The 21,418-nt window shown below is 46.2% G+C and overlaps 1 protein-coding gene across 1 annotated transcript in view; it reads right to left on the reverse strand.

Moving 5' to 3' along the window:
* Sptlc1 (serine palmitoyltransferase long chain base subunit 1) overlaps positions 1-21,103 on the reverse strand; it is a 46,493-nt gene extending 25,390 nt beyond the window's left edge. Inside the window, exons 1-6 of the mRNA XM_021215363.1 lie at positions 20,999-21,103; positions 17,910-18,017; positions 17,256-17,350; positions 12,002-12,095; positions 11,451-11,523; positions 3,298-3,430 (exon numbers count right to left, since the gene is read on the reverse strand). Coding sequence (XP_021071022.1) covers positions 3,298-3,430; positions 11,451-11,523; positions 12,002-12,095; positions 17,256-17,350; positions 17,910-18,017; positions 20,999-21,055 — 560 coding nt within the window. The 5' untranslated portion in view covers positions 21,056-21,103. The remainder of the gene's footprint in view (positions 1-3,297; positions 3,431-11,450; positions 11,524-12,001; positions 12,096-17,255; positions 17,351-17,909; positions 18,018-20,998) is intronic.
* Positions 21,104-21,418: the final 315 nt, after the last annotated feature.

Here is a 21,418-nt window from a genome sequence, read left to right on the forward strand (position 1 = left end):
CACTCTCCAGAGGGAACCTGCAGAGGTGACACTCTCCAGAGGGATCCTGCAGAGGTGACACTCTCCAGAGGGATCCTGCAGAGGTGACACTCTCCTGAGGGATCCTGCAGAGGTGGCACTCTCCAGAGGCATCCTGCAGAGGTGGCACTCTGAAAATGAAATAGCCAAGGAGCAGAGGGAAGGGATCAGCAATCAGGAAGACATACTTGAAACGAGTCACTGCATGCCAGTAGTCACAGAAGGGAACCGCAGGCTGACACAAAGAACCTGGCTACAACCCTAATACAAAAATAACTTAAACTCACAGGTTAAAGACAGTGCGCAAACCCCAAACAGGTGAGGTTGAAAGAAGAATCACAGGGCTACAGTGAGACACCATCCTCTGCAGGCTCTTGAGGCTTCAAATATGCACAGCCCAACTTGCTTTCAGTCATTGAGCACCTGTCTAGGTGGCCAGGGGATCACCTTCACCCAGTAGTATGGTCCAAGACTCCATTCATGGAGGTACAATAAGAAAAGCAGAGACCTGACTTCAGAGTGTCAAACAGGAGGAAACCTAACACAGAAAAGGCACGAATTCCACTGATTCTCTGCCTCAGGTCTGAGGGTAACACCCCGGTAAGAAAGGATGCCTTGGTGTAAGAGCAACTTCCGTAAGAGACAAGATCACCCACGCCAGTTGCACCGATCATGGGTCACAAGTTCATTTCTGCCTGAGTCAGTCCAGACTACTCTGGTAGGTGTGCTCTGGCGTGTCACCAGTGATGTGTGGTTTGGGGGCCTGTGGTATCACATAGTTTGGCAGTGTTGCCAGTACATGTATGGCCCAGGAAGCAGAGTACATCTATGCACAATGATTATGGCATGTTGAACAGAATTCTGTAGTGCCTGTCTGTATGCCGGTGACATCCAGAACAAGCTTCCTGGGCCTATGGCTGGGGCTTGTGACAACTTACTAACCTTTCTAGGTACTTCAGATTCATCCCTACATAACCACCATCTATGAATTTGACAGGAACTTGGGCTTGGATTGCCCTCTAGTGTTCAAAGAGTGGCAATACAACAGATCACCTCTAGTAAACCTCATCTTGGGCATGCTAATTAAGCCAGCATGAAGACAAGTCAAGATTCCTTGAGTGCCCAGAAGTTTCACACCAAAACCATCAAGAGCTTTCAATCACTAAGACCTTGGGATGGGAGAGCTGGCTCAGCTGTGACAAGCACTGCTGCTCTACAGAGGACCTGGGTTCAATTCCCAACAGCACATGATGCCTAGGGGACCACTCTTAACTCCAGTTCTAGGAGATCTGACATCCTCTTCTGACCTCTGTGGGCACTACACTCGCATGGTAGGCACTGTACACAAATGGTGTGAACATATATACATGTAGACAACACACCCACATGTTAAATAGAAATCTTAAAAAGTAAAACCTCACTATGCCAAAATAAGGTAGCAGAAGCTGACTACACAGTAATCAGTGATGGAGAGAACTCACAAGACTCACAACAACGTTCTCAGGAAACCCAAGGAGCTCAGAGGAAGCGTAGATAAACTCCTCAGTGTTCTAACAGAAACTGACAGGAAGAAACACGACTGTGAAGAGCTAAAAGAGCACAATGAGCAGGAAAAGAAAGCGTGGCAGGAGGCGTCAGCACCACAGAGGTCAGACACGGGAGAGTCCCTGAGCTCAGGACCAGCCATTCGCAAATGGTGAAGATGGCTCACAGGAGCTTTGGGGCAGCATTAAAAAGCAAGTACCTAGGCCAATGCGGGTAGAAAAGGATACGAGAATGCCAAGAGGGTCGATAACTTCCCGAAAGGACAGCTGCACACACAAAGAGACAGGAAGATTGAAGGTCATCACCAGTCAGATTTAAGGAAGGTGAAAGTGAGGAGAGGTATTTCCAGCAAACCAATGGCAGGAAGAGTCTATCTCCACCCAGAACTGAAAGAATTCTCAAGGGAATAGTTCTGCATATGCACAGAAAGGCCAATACTGTAAACAACGAGTATAAACCCCAAAATGGAACAACCCCCCTGAAGTGATCATATTTTAGTAGGTTAAGATAGCAAGGAAAGATATAAAATATATCCCCAGAAGTGTACGTAGGGATCGGAGGTGGTGCAGCGGTTAGAGTGCTTGCTTACAAGTGTGAGGACTGGAGCTTGGCTTCTCAGAACCTGTGTAAATGCCCCCTGTGAGGAGAAGAGCTCCCCAGAGCAAATTAGCTAGCCAGACTAGCCCTCAGGGAGCTCAGGGTTGCCATGAGTGAGGGAGAACATTGCTGGCTGACTCCAAACACCAGCCCTGAGCTTACACACACACACACACACACACACACACATAAATGGGAAGGGGATGCAAGAGAGCATCTCCTTCCTAGCTCATCTTCATTTTCTTCCTGTCCTTACATTTAGAATGTGTAAGTTGCAGTCATTGAAAACAGCTTGCTCAGAGAAACCCTGTCTCGAAAAACCAAAAAAAAAAAAAAAAAAAAAAAAAAAAAAAAGAAAGAAAAGAAAGAAAAAAGAAAACAGCTTGCTATAGTGAAAAGCCGGTTTTGTAAACCCCACGGTAAATGCAAAGATGCTAGCAACCACTGACGCCAGCTGCATGGCCAGCAGCTTTCCCCTTGCAGTAAACAGCACCCCACGCACGCAGGGGACACACCCGCGTCTGCAGACCTGCTGCGGCAGTCAGGGATATCCCTACCTGTTGGCCCTGATATCCCTTTCAAAGGTATTTATTCTTATCTTATTTGTCTGAGTGACTGTCTGATCATATGTACATACATGACGTGTGCCTATATCCAAGGAACCCGGAGAGGGCATCAGAGACCCTGGGACTGGAGTTGCAGACAGCTGTCTGCTGTATATGGATGCCGAGAACCATGGCGGGTCCTCTGCAACAGCAGCCAGCGCTTAAGCATGGAGCCACTGCCCCTGCCTCAGCTCCTATCCTTAATGAGCACTGAGGCAAGATCAACAGAGACCTGGAGACCAGAAAGGATGGATAATGAGGAGCATGTGACATTTCCAGGCACAGTAAGCAAAGTGAGGCTGTGACCATGACTCAGCACATGGCAGGGCCACAGAGCTGACGGGAAGGAGCGGGCTCGCCTCGTTTGGACATCAGCAAAAGCAATCACGGTGCGGGGAGCTCGAGCCCTGCACTGTCAAGCATCTCATGGGGGAGGGTCTTGACCGGTCCATGGAGGACCTGCTGACCCTGGCTGGCAGCACAGTGCAGTTTCCGACGGACTGTGGTCAGGAGTGCTAGTGAGAGCGCTTACACAAAGATGATGTCCCCTCTCTTAGAGTACGCAGGGATGGCACTGGCAATGGTGGAGAAGCCGTACGAGTAAATGATGGCTTCTTCCGTCTTCATAAACTTTGCCAGGCGCTCTTCCAAATCCAGATGGACATCTATTTAAAGACAAAAGTGAAAACAGTTAAACTGTCTTGTAAATCTTTTTCGTTTACTAACAAAAAATAGAAAGTACATAGTCGTTTACCGCCCCTTTCACCTTACAGACAAAATGGAATTTTAAAAAAATATATTTACTTGCACACGTGCGCATGAGCGTGCATCATAGTCCATGTGTGGTGACCAGAGGACAACTTGTGAGAATTAACTGTCTCCATCTAGTATTTTAGTTTTGGAGAATCAAACACTTATTTGGCAGCAAGTAAACTTACCAGCCCCTAAAATGGAATAAAAAAACCAAAAACAACGACCCCCCCCCAACCCTAGAAGATTATGATAGCTTTGGTCTCAAAGTTGTTGTGAGACCGTGAACTGAAAGCAGCTCCCTACCTCCCTAAGTCAGGCATTACCCACTGCCCCCACTGGGATGGAACAGCTAGGCATTACCAACTGCCCCCGCTGGAACAGCTAGGCATTACCAACTGCCCCTACTGGAACAGCTAGGCATTACCAACTGCCCCCACTGGATGGAGCAGTGGCAGACCATGGAGCAGGGCAACTTCACCTCCTCAGCTCTGCCTCCAGAATCCCACACACATCGGCCTTACTTACCTAACCCACTACACCTCCCCTTGACCTACTCTGCACAGACATGCTAGAACTCAAGTGGTGTCTTTTCCAACAGCTCAGGTTAGCACTCAGGTGCAAGTGAACACTGGGCAAAGTCAAATTCACAGCACCAACAGAAACCAGGTCCTCGTGTAGACGCAGCTTAGGAATGCTGGTATAAATCCACAGAACCAGAGGGTAGGTATAAAGTAAAGGACTAAACGGCATAGGAAAGGGAAATAGAATGGACAGGTACGGATGGACGGGAACAGGAGGAGCAAGTAAGGAGGAGGGGAGAAGAGCGTGAAGGAGAGAACACAGGGACAAATAGCTAAATAAGGGCCATTTGAAGGGCAGTATGACAACTGTATGCAGTAGAAGCTTTCTAAGATGTATATGTATATGAAGGCAATCCAAATGATATCTCCAAACAATGGGGAGGAGGAACAGAGCTCCAGCTGGCCATCTCTTGTAACCAAATGAAGCTGCCAGTACCAGGAATGGGTTACATTTAATGGAGTTGTTGGCCAAGAGGATCCCATGGGAATACCAAACAACACAGGTTGTTGCTAAGACTATAGGCTATTCTCCACAAACTGATGTAAGGCTCCACGACTGATGATAACACACAACTCATTGAGCATGAAAAAGTCTACATAGAGCCTCCATTCCTATGTTCTAGTATCTTCGGTACAGGAATTCTTGCATGGTACCAAAAGAAAATGTAACCACCTCGCCAGTCACAACCCCTCTAATCTGCAATGCTGTCCTGCATGTAAGATGGTAGCACAAAGTTGGAAGCACAAACAACCAACCAATACTTGATTTGACTTAAGGTTCCTTCCATACAAAACACTGTTTGAAGGACCAAGCATCATACTCGTAGATCAGTATCTTACTCATTCATCATCAGAAAAGCTTCCTCCTACAGCAGATGGGAACAAATAGAGACCCACGTGTTAGCTGTTCTGGCTGTCAACTTGACTACATCTGGAATGAACTGGAATTCAGAAGTAGAGTGCACACCTGTGAGAGATTATTTTAGCTTGGTTTGAGGTGGGAGACTTCTAGACTGATCTCTGAGGTAGGAATACACACACCTTTGATCTGGATCTTGAAGTGGGAAGATGCACCTTGAATCTGGGCCACACCTGCTAGAAGCCTATAGAAGTCCATGGAAGAAGGAAGGTGCTGCTCACGGTCTGCTTGCCCTAGCCTTGCTAGCACATATATTTCATTCCTTCACTGGCATTGGAAACTATTTCTTTGGGATTCCAGCAGACACTGAAATGAAGACTAGCCAAGAAATCCAGCTTTATACATTGAGCAATTACTGGGTTCTGGATTTTCATTTCACAGCCAGCCATTCCTGGATTAGCTGGATTGCAGCTTGTTAGTCATTCCAATAAATCTTCGTGATACATGTGCTCTAGCCCCCACCCTCCACTCTATAAGTTTCGTTACTCTAGAGAACCCTCATTAATACAACCCACAGGCAGACATCACAGAAAGATAGAGTCTCTGATTCTTGTGCCATCTCTTGGGCACTTTTCCTATTGTTTGTCTCACCCAATTCCAATGTTAGTTTTTGTTTCATCTTACTCTATTCTGTCTTATTTTATTAGTATCCCTTAGAAACCTGTTTGTTATCTAATGACAGAAAGAAAGGGGGTTGACCTGGATGGGAGTGGAAACTATAATCAGGATATATGAGAAAAAAAAATCTATTTTCAATAAAAGTGGGAAAAAGGGGTGCTGGTATAACAGATACATTTTAATTGTGAGCTGACATATTTAGTCACTCAAAAATCATGGTTCCTTGTAGTCTTTCAATGCAGTCTGAGTCGTTAATTCATGTCCAGGAGAAAGCATATCAGACTCTGAGACAGCTCACCACCAACTGGCTCAGTCCTAGAGCATCAAAGCCCCCTAAAAAGGAGGCATTCTGAGGGAGAACTGGCTCATAAACACACCTTTACCCTGTGCACGCTTGTGCCTCACGGAGCAGATAGCTTCAGCACCCGCTCTGTGCAGGGAGGACTTCCAGCTCAGGGAGGGGAACTGGATCCGGTCCTTACCACTGACGAGGCAGGAGTAGGCAGGGGAGTAGAGGCAGATTCCAAAGCACGGGAGGAGGAGTCAGGGTGTGTCAACCAAGGAGACTCTAAGGACTGGCAAGGGCAAGGCTCCTTCAAGGGACTGTAGGGAGTGGCAATGGCAGACCCCAGATCAGCTAGATTCTCTAAAAGGTCCTAGAGTTTTGAAAACAAACAGCAGATCCCATTTCAAGCTAGCAAGCAGTGGCACAGCAGGCTCGTCCACAATCATTGGGCCACACTGTCTATGGGCTACATCACTGTAAGGAACAGCAGGCCCTTACTGGAAGGAATACACGGCCAATGGCCACCGTCAAATCACAGATACTTTCATCAACATTAAGTAAATGTGGCTTCCGTACGACTAAGTTCCTCAGCGAGTCCTAGATTACAGTATTTACACAGACAGAGCCTAAGGCATGTGGCTACCCAGAGAAATGTCACCAGGAAAAGGCTTCAGGTAAAATGGCCAGAAAGCAGAAAGCAATAAGAACTTTATAAGCTGCTTCCTCCCCAAGTTGCTAAGCACAGGTCAGTCTGAGGGACACCTTCCTTCCATTCTCTGCTCGGGTCTGGAGCATTATAGCCTGTGCCTCTGAGATCCAGACAGAAGACCCCCTTCAACTACAGGAGTCTAGCATAACTGCCAGCATTCGGCTGGAGGGTTAGTCCAGGCTACCGGGCCACGGGGAACTGCTCCGGTTTGAGAGCTCCATTTCAGATGCTATGTAGTCTGTCACTTTAGAAGCAGATACAACACTGTTACTAACACTGAAAGGGCCCCTCAGGTTTCCAGACTCCTGTCACTGGTGAGAGATGGGGCCGAGAAGCTAGACATACCAGGGCTTGTCCCAGGGCCTTAGAGGAAGGCCTCCAGCAATAGAAACTGTGTCAGAGCACGCTCATCACTGTGTGCTACAAAACCCACATACATTCAGGTGCAGGGGAGCATGCTCACCACTGTGCTCACTGATGGCCATTCACATACAGCTAGCTGCAGCATGCTGGGCTGGAGAATCAGAGAGAGAAATCAACAACTTGCCTAGTCCTCAAAGTTTCAGAAGCTGTGGCCTTTCCTTCTATCTAACAACACAGGTTTTGGCTGGTGTCAGTCTTGCAGAGCAGGTTCTGTGATGGGTCAACACGGGCAAGTGCATAACTCGTTCCTCTTGATGCTGGTTTGTAGGTGAACACACTCCCATCCAAGGGAGGGGGCAGCAGGAAAACTACCAGGTGCCGTTCGCTGACTGCTGACAACCCTGTCTTCTGTTTGCATCCACCCAGGCCAGTGAGGCTCCAACTACACATGGAGTACAACTCAAGCACTACATGTGATAACTCCAATCAGCAGAGATGAGGCCAGTACTAGGAGGTCTGTGTTCCACACTCCCTAAAGCCACCGATGCTTTGAGATCCTCCAGTACTTTGTCAAACCTCACCAGAGCCTGAGACAGGAGGCTGACCACTGAGCTATCCCAGAGCTCAGGCTGCAACCAGGCTTCTAGGTTCAGGCTGGGCACCCACCATTGGGTGTACAGCCACACAAGTCTGAATCTCTTCCATGCCTTGCAATATCTCCTCTGACAAGCATGTAACAGCCACATCTTCCTCAAAGGGCCACTGGGAGGACACACAAGTTAACATCAATAAACACTCAGAACAGTACCCAGCGCTGAAAGACTGTTCAATTAAACTAACATCTAGGAGAAAAGGTTTTACCTCAAAAAAGAAGTCTGGTTATCCCTTATCTTTTAATGAAGTTATGTGACTTCATAGTAGTTAACATTTATTTTCTGTAGACCACTTGTCTGGCTTCATTAAAATGAAGAAACAGCATACCCTGTTGGTTGGTTTCCAAAGGAAAGCCTAGGAAACAGCTAACTTCACAGTAGTTCGAATTCAAATTATGATGTTTTCTATTGAGAACTTTCTATTTTTATGTAAATATTATTCTTTTCTTTTTGTGGTTGGTAGCAGTGGTTTGAGACAGGGTTTTTCTGTGTAGCTTAGCTATCCTGTAGACCAGGCTGGCCCAGAACTCAGAGATCCTCCTGCCCCTGCCTCTGTACCACTGTGATTAAAGACATGTGTCACCATGACTCAGTTAATAAATTCTATTCTAAAAAAACAAAACAATTCCTTGGCCACTGAGATGGCTTAGCAGGTAAAGGCACTTACTACCAGGCCTGATGATCTGAATTTGGCTCCCAGAGCCACCTACATGGTGGAGGGGCAGAACTAAGTCCTGCAAACTGGCTTCTACCCTCCAAAGGAGCTGTGGTATATGCCCTTCCCACACATAAACAAATAAGTGGAAATTTGGAACTCCTGAGATGTAGGAGACATTAGCTTGGCTACCTGGGAGGCTGCGGTAGGAAGATCCCAAGTCAAGGCCATCCTGGACAACTTAGGAAGAACCTGACTCAAAATAAACAGACAAATGCACACACTTACTTTTTCCTAAAAGTAAAACCAACAGTGCTTATGTATTCAAATGTCATGATGAATGTTTGGATCCTGTGACTCTTACTGAAATGCTCACAGCAGCAGCTATGTGCCTGAGGTGCTCCCCACACCTAAAAACCATGATCTTAAGACCAGAAGAAAAGCAGCGGTTGATCTAGGAGTCTGCAGAACATGAGTTCTGAGCCCTCAGCAGCAGCGCAGCTGACTACTCTCACATGGAGTGGGCATTTTGAAGAGCGCCCACAGGAGGTTCCCTGCTGTACAGTGATGTCTTCTGACTCAGGGGAAGACCAGAAGCCAGGGAAGGTCACCTGCATTAGACCACTCCCAAGGCAGCAGAGGGTGACACAGGAGGCAAACAGGGAAATGTTGGAACCAACAGGCACCATCACACCCTCCTGAACACATAGGACCTAAGCACCATGGAGGGAGAAGGCTCTCGGCCCAAACCACACAGAAGTGTGGGGGAGGCATTCCAATCATGACTTTGTAGTGTAGTGTGTTTAAACCAGTATTAACAACACATATCAGCAGTACAAATGAGTAGATTTGCTGTGTGGAGTCTACACATGACAGGTATGTTGTGTGCTGACCATTGCAAGAACTCGATGTTCAGTTCTCTCAGCCAGACATCTGGAAAGCCACATTACCCACATTTTACATAAACTTTACCTCGGTCACTGGTCATTGCTCTACAGTCTTTCTGTTTCAGTAAATGGGCAAAAAGAATTAAAAACAAAACAAAACACTTATTTTGCATGCATGCACGCATACACGTGTGCATGTGTCAGGATCAGAGGATGCCGTAAGCGAGTGCGTCCTCTCTTCCCTCTCCTGCTGAGCCATCTCTCAGGCCTGGGAGGATGCTTTGACAGGAGGGTTAGTTACTTCCCCTATGAGGGCTTTACGTTCACTGTCTACAAGGTAAGAGAAGACCTAAAAGAGGGAGCAAACTTTGAAAACAGATGCCCAAATGTACACAAAGGAGGGAAGAAGGTCAAATTAAAGGCAACCTTTGTGGTTAGGAAAAGAAATGCTAAGTCCTGAGCTACAGAGTTCCAGCAAACCTAACAAGTACAAAGAAGAAGGTCCTCACATGAGCCTGCAGCCCTGCTCAAATGAGCCTTCAGTCCTGGACAGAGGGAGTGACTGATCTATAAAGTCCTCTGCAAGTATTTCTAACCCTGTATATTCACTGTTTGTCTCTGGTGGCCATTTAAACTTACAATATTCTCATTTGTGGAGCCAGGGTTCAGCTCAGAGGACAAGCGTATGCCCAGAACACACAGGCTGTGTGTGGCTTTAGCCTAGAGTCACAAAAACCCAAACACATCCATACCAACAAAAATCACAGTCCACCCCATCTACGGAAGTTATTTGTAACTGACACCTGTTTGGCAAAAAATAAAAATAAAATAAAAAAATAAAAAAAGCCACTGTCCCCAGTGGAGTGTCACTTGTATAGCACCTACACTCCAGGGCGGGACTTATGCCCAGGTGTAGTTGGCAAACACAAATCAGACTGTTTTAGGGGAGTGGGGTGGGCTTTATTTGCTTTGCTTTGTTTAGGCATTTTTTTGTCTTCCTTTTCATCTTTTTTGAGAGAAAATGAACTGAAGTTGGGTGGGATCTAGGAGGAGTTGGGGGAGGGAACATAATCAAAATATACTGTACAAAACTGCTTAAATAAAAAAATTTGAAAAAGAAAGCAAAGAAAAATTAGGACTCAGAACATGTAAAACAGTTTTAGTTTTGCAAAACTGGGAAAAATGCACACATATGGAGGTCAACTGTGTGTGCTCAAGAGAAGCCCACAGCAAAGCTAACAAGAAATGGCTTTGCTTTAAGGGTGCAGTGGAGGCTTCCGTAAGAGGGTCAGGTAGGTTAAGGCCTGAAGTCTGAACCTCCTACTGGGTTCCTCACTGAGGATCACTAAGTGACCGCATCTAGTGTATGAGAGTCACCAGGGAGAACAGGGCGCTCTAACCACACTTTCACAGCTCTGGGAAATCCTTCTTCTTCTTCTTCTTCTTCTTCTTCTTCTTCTGAAGGAAGGAAGGAAGGAAGGAAGGAAGGAAGGAAGGAAGGAAGGAAGGAAGGAAAGAAGGAAGGAAGGAAAGAAGGAAGGAAGGAAGGAAGAAGAGGAGGAGGAGGAGGAAGAGGGAGAAGGAAGAAGAGGAAGAGGAGGAGGGAGGAGGAGAAGAGGAGAATGCTCCCACCCCAGTAAAAAGCAGCTTTCCTGTTTTCTAGTCCTACACCAAGGGAACAATTCCCTGCTAGCGAGAAGCAAGTGAGCCCTCTGCTAGCCTTACACTCGTCTCCCATGCTGCCTGGCAGTGGGGCTAGCCTGAGCTCAGTCCTCTGACCCTGCCATGTGGGCAGGAGCTCACACATAGACAGGTGACCTCCACCCTCATCGTACAGTCACAACCGAGCAATGTGTTCCCACTTTCTCCATGGTACCTGCTGCCCAGGGCTCTCTGCCAGCCCTGCCTTTGGATCAGATGTGGCCTGCTGTTACTTATTGCCAGTGGACGATAGGAAAGGGAGGTACAATGCCGCCTGTCCTGCGGGAACGCACTGTTGCCTGCCCTTTTGCAGCACCGTGGCACTAGACATGGAGCCCCAGAAGTTGGCCTTTTCATCCAACAACAGCCATGCACAACTGAAAGCCTGTTCCATGCGCTGGGAAGTAGAGCCTACTGCACATCCTTCTGCTCTTATGGCTCTGCCCACTAAGTCCCACCCATGCTCCCAAACAGAACTAAATGAAAAGTGTATACACACAGCTTGACATTTAAGAATACTCCTAAGACTCCTCAAGGGAGTCTGAGAAAAATGCACTTACCAAATGTGCCATAGAACCCTCGAGGACCACAGGTGCCCACGCCATACTTCTTTAAAGACGAAAAAGCTGCGTCCTGTATGGAAGCAAACGTGCAATGACTTCCTGTGCACAGTGCAGACGACCCTTCCTATTCTTGGCCCTACATGGCTCCTTGTCCCTGCTCCCACTTTCCCTTCCTTCTTGTAACTACAGCAACACTACCAGGGTTTAATAACAGACAAAGACTGAAGGAAGGGAGAAGCACCATTTGCCTACTTCTGCAAGCCCACCGACCACCAGGCTTTCCTGGAGGGCGTCTGCTAGTCCTGGTCCTAACAGGAGCTGGGGCAACTTCTGGGATGTTCTCTGTCTTCTACCCAGGTCTGGCTTCCTAGGTTCTCTGGCTGTCACCCACACCAAGCCCACCAGAGCCTTCTGCATGGTCCAAGTCCAGATTTGATTCTGTTAGACAGTACTGTGAAACACTGTCCCCCTCCGACGACCCCCAGTCTCTCATGTCATTTCTCTGGCTAGCAGTGTCTCCAGCCACTTCAGCATTCCGCGCTACTCGCCTTCACTCGAGGGTTGGCCAGCAGCCCAAGGAAGTTAAAGGAGGCAAAGTTGACGCACTCTTTCCCATTCACCACGATGTTGTGGGTTGGAGGGCTGGGGAAAAGACAGGGAGAGATTTACTTCAGCATCCAGCTGGGCACAGAACAGCGGGCACAGCACGGCTGTGGAGCCAGCCTTCCCTATTTGCTCTCCACCCCTTTCCTTTGTGCCTTCTGATAAGTCAGAGAATGGTAAGTTAAAAGTCAGACACCTTCCCATTAGCTCTGTTCTTTAATATGCTCTCTTACAACTTAACATAGAAAAAGTGGGGGATTGTGGGAAAGACAAGTGCATGACTAGGGTTTGGTTTTCAGCAAAGATGGGTTGTTCAGACTGCTTCTATTCTAGTCCCCGGAGACTTGATGTCCTCTTCCGGCCCTTATGGGCACTGTATACATGTGGTGCATATACACACCAAACACATACATATACTCAGGCAAATATTCATAAGAGTAAATTAAGAATAAATGTAAAATCTGTTTTTAAAAAAGGAGATAGATGAATGATAAATCTTTGAATTTTAAAACTTAAAAGGAGGAAGTAGCTAAATAAAATTTCTAAAACTATAATAAAACAATGATGGAAGAAATATAAAATGATCAAGTTCAAAGGCAAGAATAGGCAAAATGAGTTATGATCTTAAAGTGTTTTAAAATGTTATCTTTAGCAGCCCACTGAAAGAACAACTCATTCTGAGTTAATGATCTTTGAAAGGCTCCCTCACACCCTCTCACAGTAGCCAGCTATACGAGAGCCAGATGGGGGCACAGCTGAGGTGGAAGGCAGGCTCTCGGGGAGAGAAACATCAAGCCCTTAGCTGACATAAGGACACAACGCAATGCAACACAATGCAACGCAACACAACACAAAGAATGCTATCCAGCTCCTGTCCAAGTGAGGAAAAGGACTGTGCCCAGAGCTGTGGCTTCCACTGCACTGCTGCTGACTGTGTCTATGGTGAGCCAGAGAGAACTGGCACACTGCACTCAGGGACAATATTTATTTATTTGTAAGCAGATCTGGCAACTCAGGAGGAAAGAGGTACACAATCCTGAGAAGCTAGAAAAGAGACTATCTGAACCAATTCACAGCATTTGGGAGGAAGTGACAGGAGCACAAAGGGACACAAAGTAGGAAAAAAGTCAAAAGTGCAGTGAACAGAAAGCAGGGTGGGGGAGAAACCAAAACGAACAGAAAGCAGAGAGTGGGGGGAAACCAAACCAGAGACAGGGAGGGAAGGAGGGAGGGAGGGAGGGAGGGAGGGAGGGAGGGAGGAGTCCTGTCTACTCTCTTCCACTTGTCAGTTGAGCAGACACAAAGTATCTGAGATGAAATATCTGAGCAACAATGAATGCAATGGATACAAGACACCTGAAATAAAGCAAATGTTTGCTTTATTATAAAATTTCTAAAAAGACACATGTCATAATACCCAGTACTATGAAACATGGCATTTTCTTTTTTATTTTGGAGCAGGGCCTGACTTTGTAGCTCAAGATGGTCTCAAACTTATTATACAGCCCAGACTGCCCTTGAGTTCTTGAACCTCCTGCCCGGCCTTCCAAGTTCTATGACTGATTACAGCTGTGTGCCACCACGCCCAGCAACACTGTGTATCATGATATTCAATGAGTAAAGTACTTGCAGAAACGTAAAAGACACAAAGCCAAACTCAGCAAGGACACAAGAATCGTTCAGAAAGGAACATACTTCCCCCAAACAAGGTCATGAGTCAGAAACCACTAAAAAGACAGTTCAAGGAAAGCAATGGTCTGGAAAAAACCAACCAACCAACCAAACCTTAAAAAAAAAATAAAAATAAAAATAAAAAGTTGAGAATGCTCAGGTATCAGGGTATCAACAGCAAGTATTACGACTGGTGAGATAGCCCAGTGGTCAAGGTGCTTACACAAAACCCGATGACCTGAGTTCAATCTCTCAAACTCACTCCTGAAAGTTGTCCTCTGACCTCCACAGGCTTACGGGCAGTCACACATGCACTCTCACACACTCGTGAACAGACACGAGTGTTTGTACAACGAGTGTTCGTACACACACACATTTAAAACAATAAAAATTCTGCTTAAAACTGTCAAACTCTTTTTCCAGCACACATTAAAGCACAGGCTACAGCTGGACGGAACTTAGAAGGATGGAGCCCTCATCTCCAACCTCTAAAGCTCTAGGGCAACGAGTCTCACAGGAACAGGGCCGTCCTGAGCAGAGGGGAGGCCACACAGCTGCGCCTTTCACAGTAAGTGCTGCAAGCAGAGACTGCCCCAGGCCACGCACAGTGCTCTCTTAAGGAAGAAGTAAGCACAGTGCATTTCAAGATCTACACAGTTCTGAATGCCTGCTCCTAAGGTAGCAGAAAAAAGGGCAGGATTGTTACTAGAGAAAAGTAAACACGTATCAATCACTAGATTAGTGCATCTTAAAAATGCAAAAAGGCAAATCCCAAGTGTGACTATTCAATTTTAAAAACACAGAAATGGAAATACACTGGACAAAGTTCAGCATCAGTATCTAAACTCTTAAACCAAGATCAGAAGGAGATATTCACACAGATAAGACACTATATGAAAAATATGCAGGTAACAAGGCAGACAATGAAGGCATTCTCTAAGAACAGAAACCAAAGCTGTTTATTTTCTTACTGCTCGGCTTATCACAAAATGTTACCATGTGTGTGGTGGGACTGTGTGCAAAAGTCAGCTACATAAACAAGAGCAGTCATACTATCACCTGCAAGGCCTGGGTTACATCACATATGGACTCCAGACTCATAAAACTATTGGAACCGATATGGAAAGCATATTCAATGTGTAATAAAATGTGCAATACTAAGAAAAATATTAAGGAAGGAAGGTATGACGTTCATCTGAAAGTACTGCTTAAATGAAAATTCTATGAGGGTTTCCAAGGAAATCTCACAAACTTCAGTATTGACAGTGAAGTGGGAAGTTCCCTCCCTCCCAGGAAGGTTAACACTGGGCTCAGCACTGGGGCAGGACGGCAGAGACCACTGGGAGCCTGGCATGCTGACAACTGTGCATCTGCTCAGACTTGGTAAAGTAGGATAGCATGTGACCCACAAGCTATCGGGTCATAGATCAGTTTTTCTATTGACTAAGCTGAGAAACCTTATACAAAGGTGACTTCCAGACTTTATGGAATGTAAAAGACACTTTAAAAATGACAGAAACCACAGAAAAGAGGGTGGACACACTGATAGCTGCTATAGCAAAGATGGCCCCAAAGGCACTAAGCTTAATGTCACACTTGGCATGATTTCTTTCATATGAAATACCTAAAATACCTTTTATACCGAATGCCTTAGTCAGTAGAGAGGGTAGAGAGACATTATCAGGGCCTGGGAGCAGGGAGGGAGGCGGGGAGAGGTGAAATGTCCCAGAATTCAGACGCTGGTGATAGTGGCATGCCTGCGTTGACACAATGAAAACTACCTATTTATCTTTAACTGAGATTTTAAAAGAATCAATTCTATGCTCTGTAGATAGCTCAGTAAGGCATGTTTTAAAAGAAAAAACTGAAGTGGCACTCTCATGTCATCTCAGAACTAAAGCAAACAGGTGTTCCATCAGTTCAGACAGGGTCATAATTCAGCTGACACACCCAAGGCCTGGGTTCCATTCTTAGCATCACAAAGACAAGTAAATCCCATGGGTTAGGCTGGAGAGACGGCTGAGCAGTGATGTCTTGCAGCTCTATGGTGAAGACCAGAGCTTGGATCCTAGCATCCATGCTGAGTGGCTCCAAGGGGCCCAACACTCTTATGGCCACCACAGGCACCCACGAATACACACACGTTTGCATATTCTCTGTCTCTCTCTCTGTCTCTCTCTCTCTCTCTCACACACACACACACACAAAATCAAACTAAAACATTTAAAACTACCTAATGTGTTGTCTCCTCCTAATTCCCTACCACTGAACTACAATCCCAGCCCATTTATTTTTATTTATTTATTTATTTGAGACAGGCTGTTTTAAATTCACTCTACAGCTCAGGCAGGACTTGAACTTGAGACCATCTGACTCAGCCTCCTGAATAGCTGGAACTCCTCTGTCCCCAGGCCTAGCTTTTGTAAACAATGCCAAGTAATGCTCTTGGCTTTAATAAAAATTGTGGAAAAATTAACAGGCAGTGAGGGTCAGCAGGGTGTACATGTGCGAAATAAACACAATGTTAAGATAAGCATGAGACACATTTCAGAATCTGTCTTTTCTCTAATTACATAAAGGAGAAAAGTGAGGCCTAGAACAGAGGGTACCGATAGAGCAGAGTTTTGTGCAGGCAGCAGGATCACTGGACCAGGCAGTCTAGCCAGACGCCAATGACAGCTTACATTCGGTGAGATACTGCCTTGAGGGAATATGGTAAAGAGAGGCAGAGAAAGGCACTGGACCACAGACCTGCAAACATTTGTGTATGTACACACTGGATGTGTGTACCTGCCTCCCACTTAGGGAGAAAACAGACAGAGGGTAAGGAAAGAGAGGAAGGGAGAGAGAGGCCAATATAGGGGAGAGATCAGATGGTAAGATGACAAGGAGTCTCTGAGACGCAGGACTGGAGAAGGACAGAAGGTTCTAGAAAAAAGTAAAGAACACCCTCCTGGCTAACATGAGTGAACAGAGAGGAAGAGTCCTGGAGAAAGATGCGCATGAACTGGGGACTGCCTGAGAGAACCGACATGTAAGTTGAAGAAAGAGAACATAGCCGCATAGCACCGGCCTCTGCAACAGAGCCAGAGTCAGAATTAGCAGGGAAGGGGAGGACAAGGCTGGGGCACACACGTCAGGGCTCCTGCTGCGAGCACCCTGGGTGCCGAGACACAGTCGAGGGTCACAGCATGCTGCTGTCCCTGCTCTGGACTACCTGTCCCTTACAAGGACAAGGACCTGACCTGACAGAGAATGCTGTGGTCCTGGGGATAGCAAGTACAGGTGTATTTATAGGCAGGACTTAGTTCTACCAGAACTCAGAACAAGGGGGAACCAAGAAACGAGTTAAAGTTAGGGGAAGAGAGATTTGCTTTTTAAAGAAAAACAAAAAGATAAGCCCAAATTAGAGTTTAAAAGGTTCCCGGGCCATCCCTTGAAACTTTTGAGAACTACAGCGGTGACTCAAAGAAATGTCTTCAGTTAACAAGGACGCCGCACATCTCCCAGGCTTGGGCAGGTAGTTACCCGGACACGATGTTGTAGTTGAGAGCAGGGTGGTTCTTAGAGACCGGAGGGACGAGGGGCTCTGGCTGCCACTCCTCAATCAGTTCTTCCTTCTCCTGCAGAAGAACTGGTGTTAGAGCGCAGCCCGACATCACTGCAGCACTAATACTGCCACATTCAGCAGAGCAGCACAGAAACCTCTGCCGTCCTCCCTGGGTTCGGGGTTATTTACCTCCATCACCTTCCCCTACTACAGCTCAAACCCCTTTTCCATGCAGGTTTTGGGTAACATGACAACTTAAAATCTTAACTCTGTGCTCAGGATCTCCTCTTCCCTGGCAAACATAACGTACCAAAATTCCACTTCAGATGTACGTAGGTAAGATTATTTCCAACTCTGAACCTCCTTTCTGAAGACACAGGGAGAACTCACCTCTGGGTCTCAGGGACAACTCACGGCCTGTGTGTAGACACTGAAGTACAGCAGCTGCGCATGTGATCCTCAGACCATTGGAACAGGCTGCTGTCTCCTCAGTGTAGCTCACAGTCTACTCTGATGCTTCATGCCCTCTGCTTTCTCTTCATGAAGCAATCTGACCCACTACAGGGTCAAGTTTCAGTCCTTCTTAGATGCAGCACCCACAAACCTCGAGTGAAACAAGCTTCACTTCTTACCTTGGCTGTAAGATCAGAACGCTCCTGCAACTTGTAAGTTTTAGAGAAAACGAGTCTGATTATCCAAAGTATTAGGATTCCTTCCAAAATAAGATGGTATGCTGGAGCCTGTGAGGGAGAAGAGCAAGACAAAGTAAAGAAACCAAAGAAGCTGTTTCAAAGCCTGCTGGGAAATGGAGCCCGCCACAGTCCTGCCTCTCCTGACCTTCACATTCTTACCACACAAACCTCACAGCCAGGGCTTCCTCAATGGCTCTCAAGCCTTTCCCATTTAACAGGCAATCACTCCGGCACATAAAAACCCCTAACACTGTCAGCTTTAAAAGCTCCCATTAACAGAAAGGGAAAAGACTGGGACTGCCATACAATCACAACACTTAAAACAACACTCTCTTATCTTTCAGATAATTCAAACTTTGATTGGCAGGAAATGACTATAAGAGAACTGTACACACCTGAACACAGCATCTGTCGCCTCAGCCGGCCCACAGATAAGTTAACTAAGTCATATGGAAACAAACTTCCACAAGTCGCAGAGTTTTGCATACCTCACTGTATTTCCTGTACCCAGCTAAATCTCCTCAAATCTTATAGACAGTGCAGTGTGGAATGTGGGTGGGGTAGCAGTTAACAGATGCCTAAAGGAATTCAGTTCTCTGTTCTATAAGTTGCTCAAAGAATGCCAACCCGTTCCATGCTGAGAGGCACAAAGCTAGCTTTATTTTCATTTAAAGTTATTAATATATTTTTTATGTGTTGGTATTCTGTCTGTCTGTATGTCTGTGTACCTGCAGACACCAGAATAAGATTCCCCTGGAACTGGTTACAAACGGCTGTGAGCCACCATGTGGGTGCTGAGAACTGAATCCAGACCGTCTGATGGAGCTGTAAGTGCTCTAACTGCTGAGATGGTCTCTTAGCTGTTCTAGTGCCTTATTTTCCACCTATTCAGGACAGAGGCTTGGCTGAGTTTACATAGAAGAATCTAGACACACCAATAACCCATCAGTCAGTTAGTGCTAGATACTCTATTCCAGTGGGTTATTACCAGAAAAAACAGCCATGTTAAGCTGGGTGCGATAGTACATCCCTTTAATGGTATATCACTTTAATCCCAGCACTTGGGAAGCACAGGAAGGCAGATCTTTGAGTTTAAGGTCAGGATGGCCTCCATAGTTGGACCCTATCTCAAACAAACAGCAACAAAGGAAACAAAATACAAACCCAGGCCTTTGTTTGTTTTGTTTTGTTTTGTTTTTGAGACAGGTCTCACTATGTAGTCATGGCTGGCCTGGAACTCACTCTGTAGATCAGGAGTGCTGGACTGAAGGAATGAGCCACCATACCCAGCAAGCTCAGGCATTTAAAAGTTAGGCATGGTGGAGTATGCCTGAAATTCCAGGGGCATTTGGCATTCATGGAGAACCCAGGCTACTCATCGCGATTTATCTTGAAAGGCAGATGCGTACTTACAAACTTAAATACAAAAATAGATTAACAATGAATCATGAATGATGGTATTTCACCATAATTAAAACAAACAAACAAACAAACAAACACCCAGATTATGGAGACTGGAAAACTGCTGACAGACTCACAGACAAGCTTTCAAGTCAATGTGAAAATACTGCTAAAACTAAATAGATCTCTCTCTCTCTTTCTCACACACACACACACACACACACACACACACACAATCGCATACACAGATCTTTACTTTTCAGGGATAGTGACATCAAATTGTACAAAAATACACAGAAACTGAGAACAAGAACAGAAATCTCTCTTAAGTATGACTTAAAATTTTTTCTGACCCCTCTTAAAATTAATTTAGGAATAACTCCAAATAATCTTGATTTTTTTTTCCAGTAACTGGGTGACTGCAGGCAAACATCTGCTCAACCCCACAAACAGGCAAACCCACGAAGAAATTACCCTTAGATGAAAAACTACCAGTCTAGGGAATTACTCAAAGAACCATCAGGAGCCGCAATGGGTTTGGTTTTGCTTTGTTTGTTTGTTTTTTGTTGTTGTTGTTTCTCTCTCTCTCCTCAGAAAACGTGATGCACCAAGAATTCTCCTAAGTCTGTGTTGGTCCCTTTTGGGGAGTAAGAAGTCACACTGTACAACAAAAAATTACTCACTTTTTAAAACAAAAAATCAATTTGAGTAACTTGGTAGCCATAGCTAGCTTAATACTGAACGTCAGTATAGAATAGGGAAATCAAGTAAGCTCTCTTGAATACTCTTCCTAAGGAAATTTCAGGTAGCTCTTATAACGGAGCACTATCATTATTGGTCCCAGTAAGCAGCAACTTCAGGAATGTTAACAAGAGAACTGAAATTCACTTTCAATGAACGTGACTTTTCTATGCACTGTGATCAATCGGCTTGCTCACAGTATGATCTCCAAGTTTTGGATCTGTGTGGTCCAATACAAACCCACTAGTCATATTTGGCCAATGACATTTACATTAAAATGCAATTACAAATTCACTGCCACACGTGGCGTTAGCGACTTCTGTACTGAACAGCCCTCCAGAGAGATGACAGAGATATGTCCTATAGGATACAGCAAGATAGCTCAGCTGTCAAATAAACCAGCCTTCTCCCAAGACCGGCATCTGGATTTCATATTTTCTTATGTAGCTGAATAAAACCACTCAAGCCCTTCAACCGTTTTTTTAAAAAACCTTTCAAACAGTTAAATGCTTTTAACATCGAAATTGTGGGCAAAGGACAGGCTACTCCACACTCATCGTTTCCCAATTACTCTGCTTTTCTAAACTTCCCTCTCCGTACCCTGGGTAAAGTTTACAATAGATGAGAAGGTATTTCTCACACCTAAGACCTCCCACTCCCACCGACCCCGTCTCGCCATCAGTTCCAACTGTAGTTCTGAGGACTTGCGTGTCCTCGGCACCCTTCCCAGGAGCTGCTTCCCTGAGACCCTGCCGGGCTCCAGGACGCAGGTACAGCCAAGACCCCGTCCGCTGCGCTCCCGGGGAACAGAAAGCACCGCGGATCCGGGGCGCACGTCGCTAGGCCTCGGCCCGCGGGCCCACGGGAGGCTCCGGTGGCGAACGCACCTCGTACAGCGCCTGCACCATCTCCACCAGCACCCACTGCTCCGCCACTGTCGCCATGGTCAGCCACCCGACTTCCGGCAGGCGGGTCACAGCGTGTCAAATAGTGCGCGGCGCGAGCTAGTGACGCAATGAAGCTGGGTGGGCCGGGACTCCCGGAAGTGGGCGGGGCCTCCTCGCTCGAGTGTGGTGTTGGACCCCGCAGGTAAAGACGCGGTGGACTTTTGTGCTGGGAGAATTAACTTGCGGTCCTCGTCCTGGGCAGTTGTCTGGGCCCAAGGTTATTAAGATGAACGAAATTAGGCCGGGCGTGGCAGTACAGGCCTTAAATCCTATTTGGGAGGCAAAAGAAGGAGGATCTCCTGAGTTCAGTCTAGGCTAAACCTGCTCCACATGGCCCATTCCAAACCAGCCAGGGCTAGA

This window comes from Mus pahari, chromosome 16 (genome assembly GCF_900095145.1).
Source record: "Mus pahari chromosome 16, PAHARI_EIJ_v1.1, whole genome shotgun sequence".
Lineage (NCBI taxonomy): Eukaryota > Metazoa > Chordata > Mammalia > Rodentia > Muridae > Mus > Mus pahari.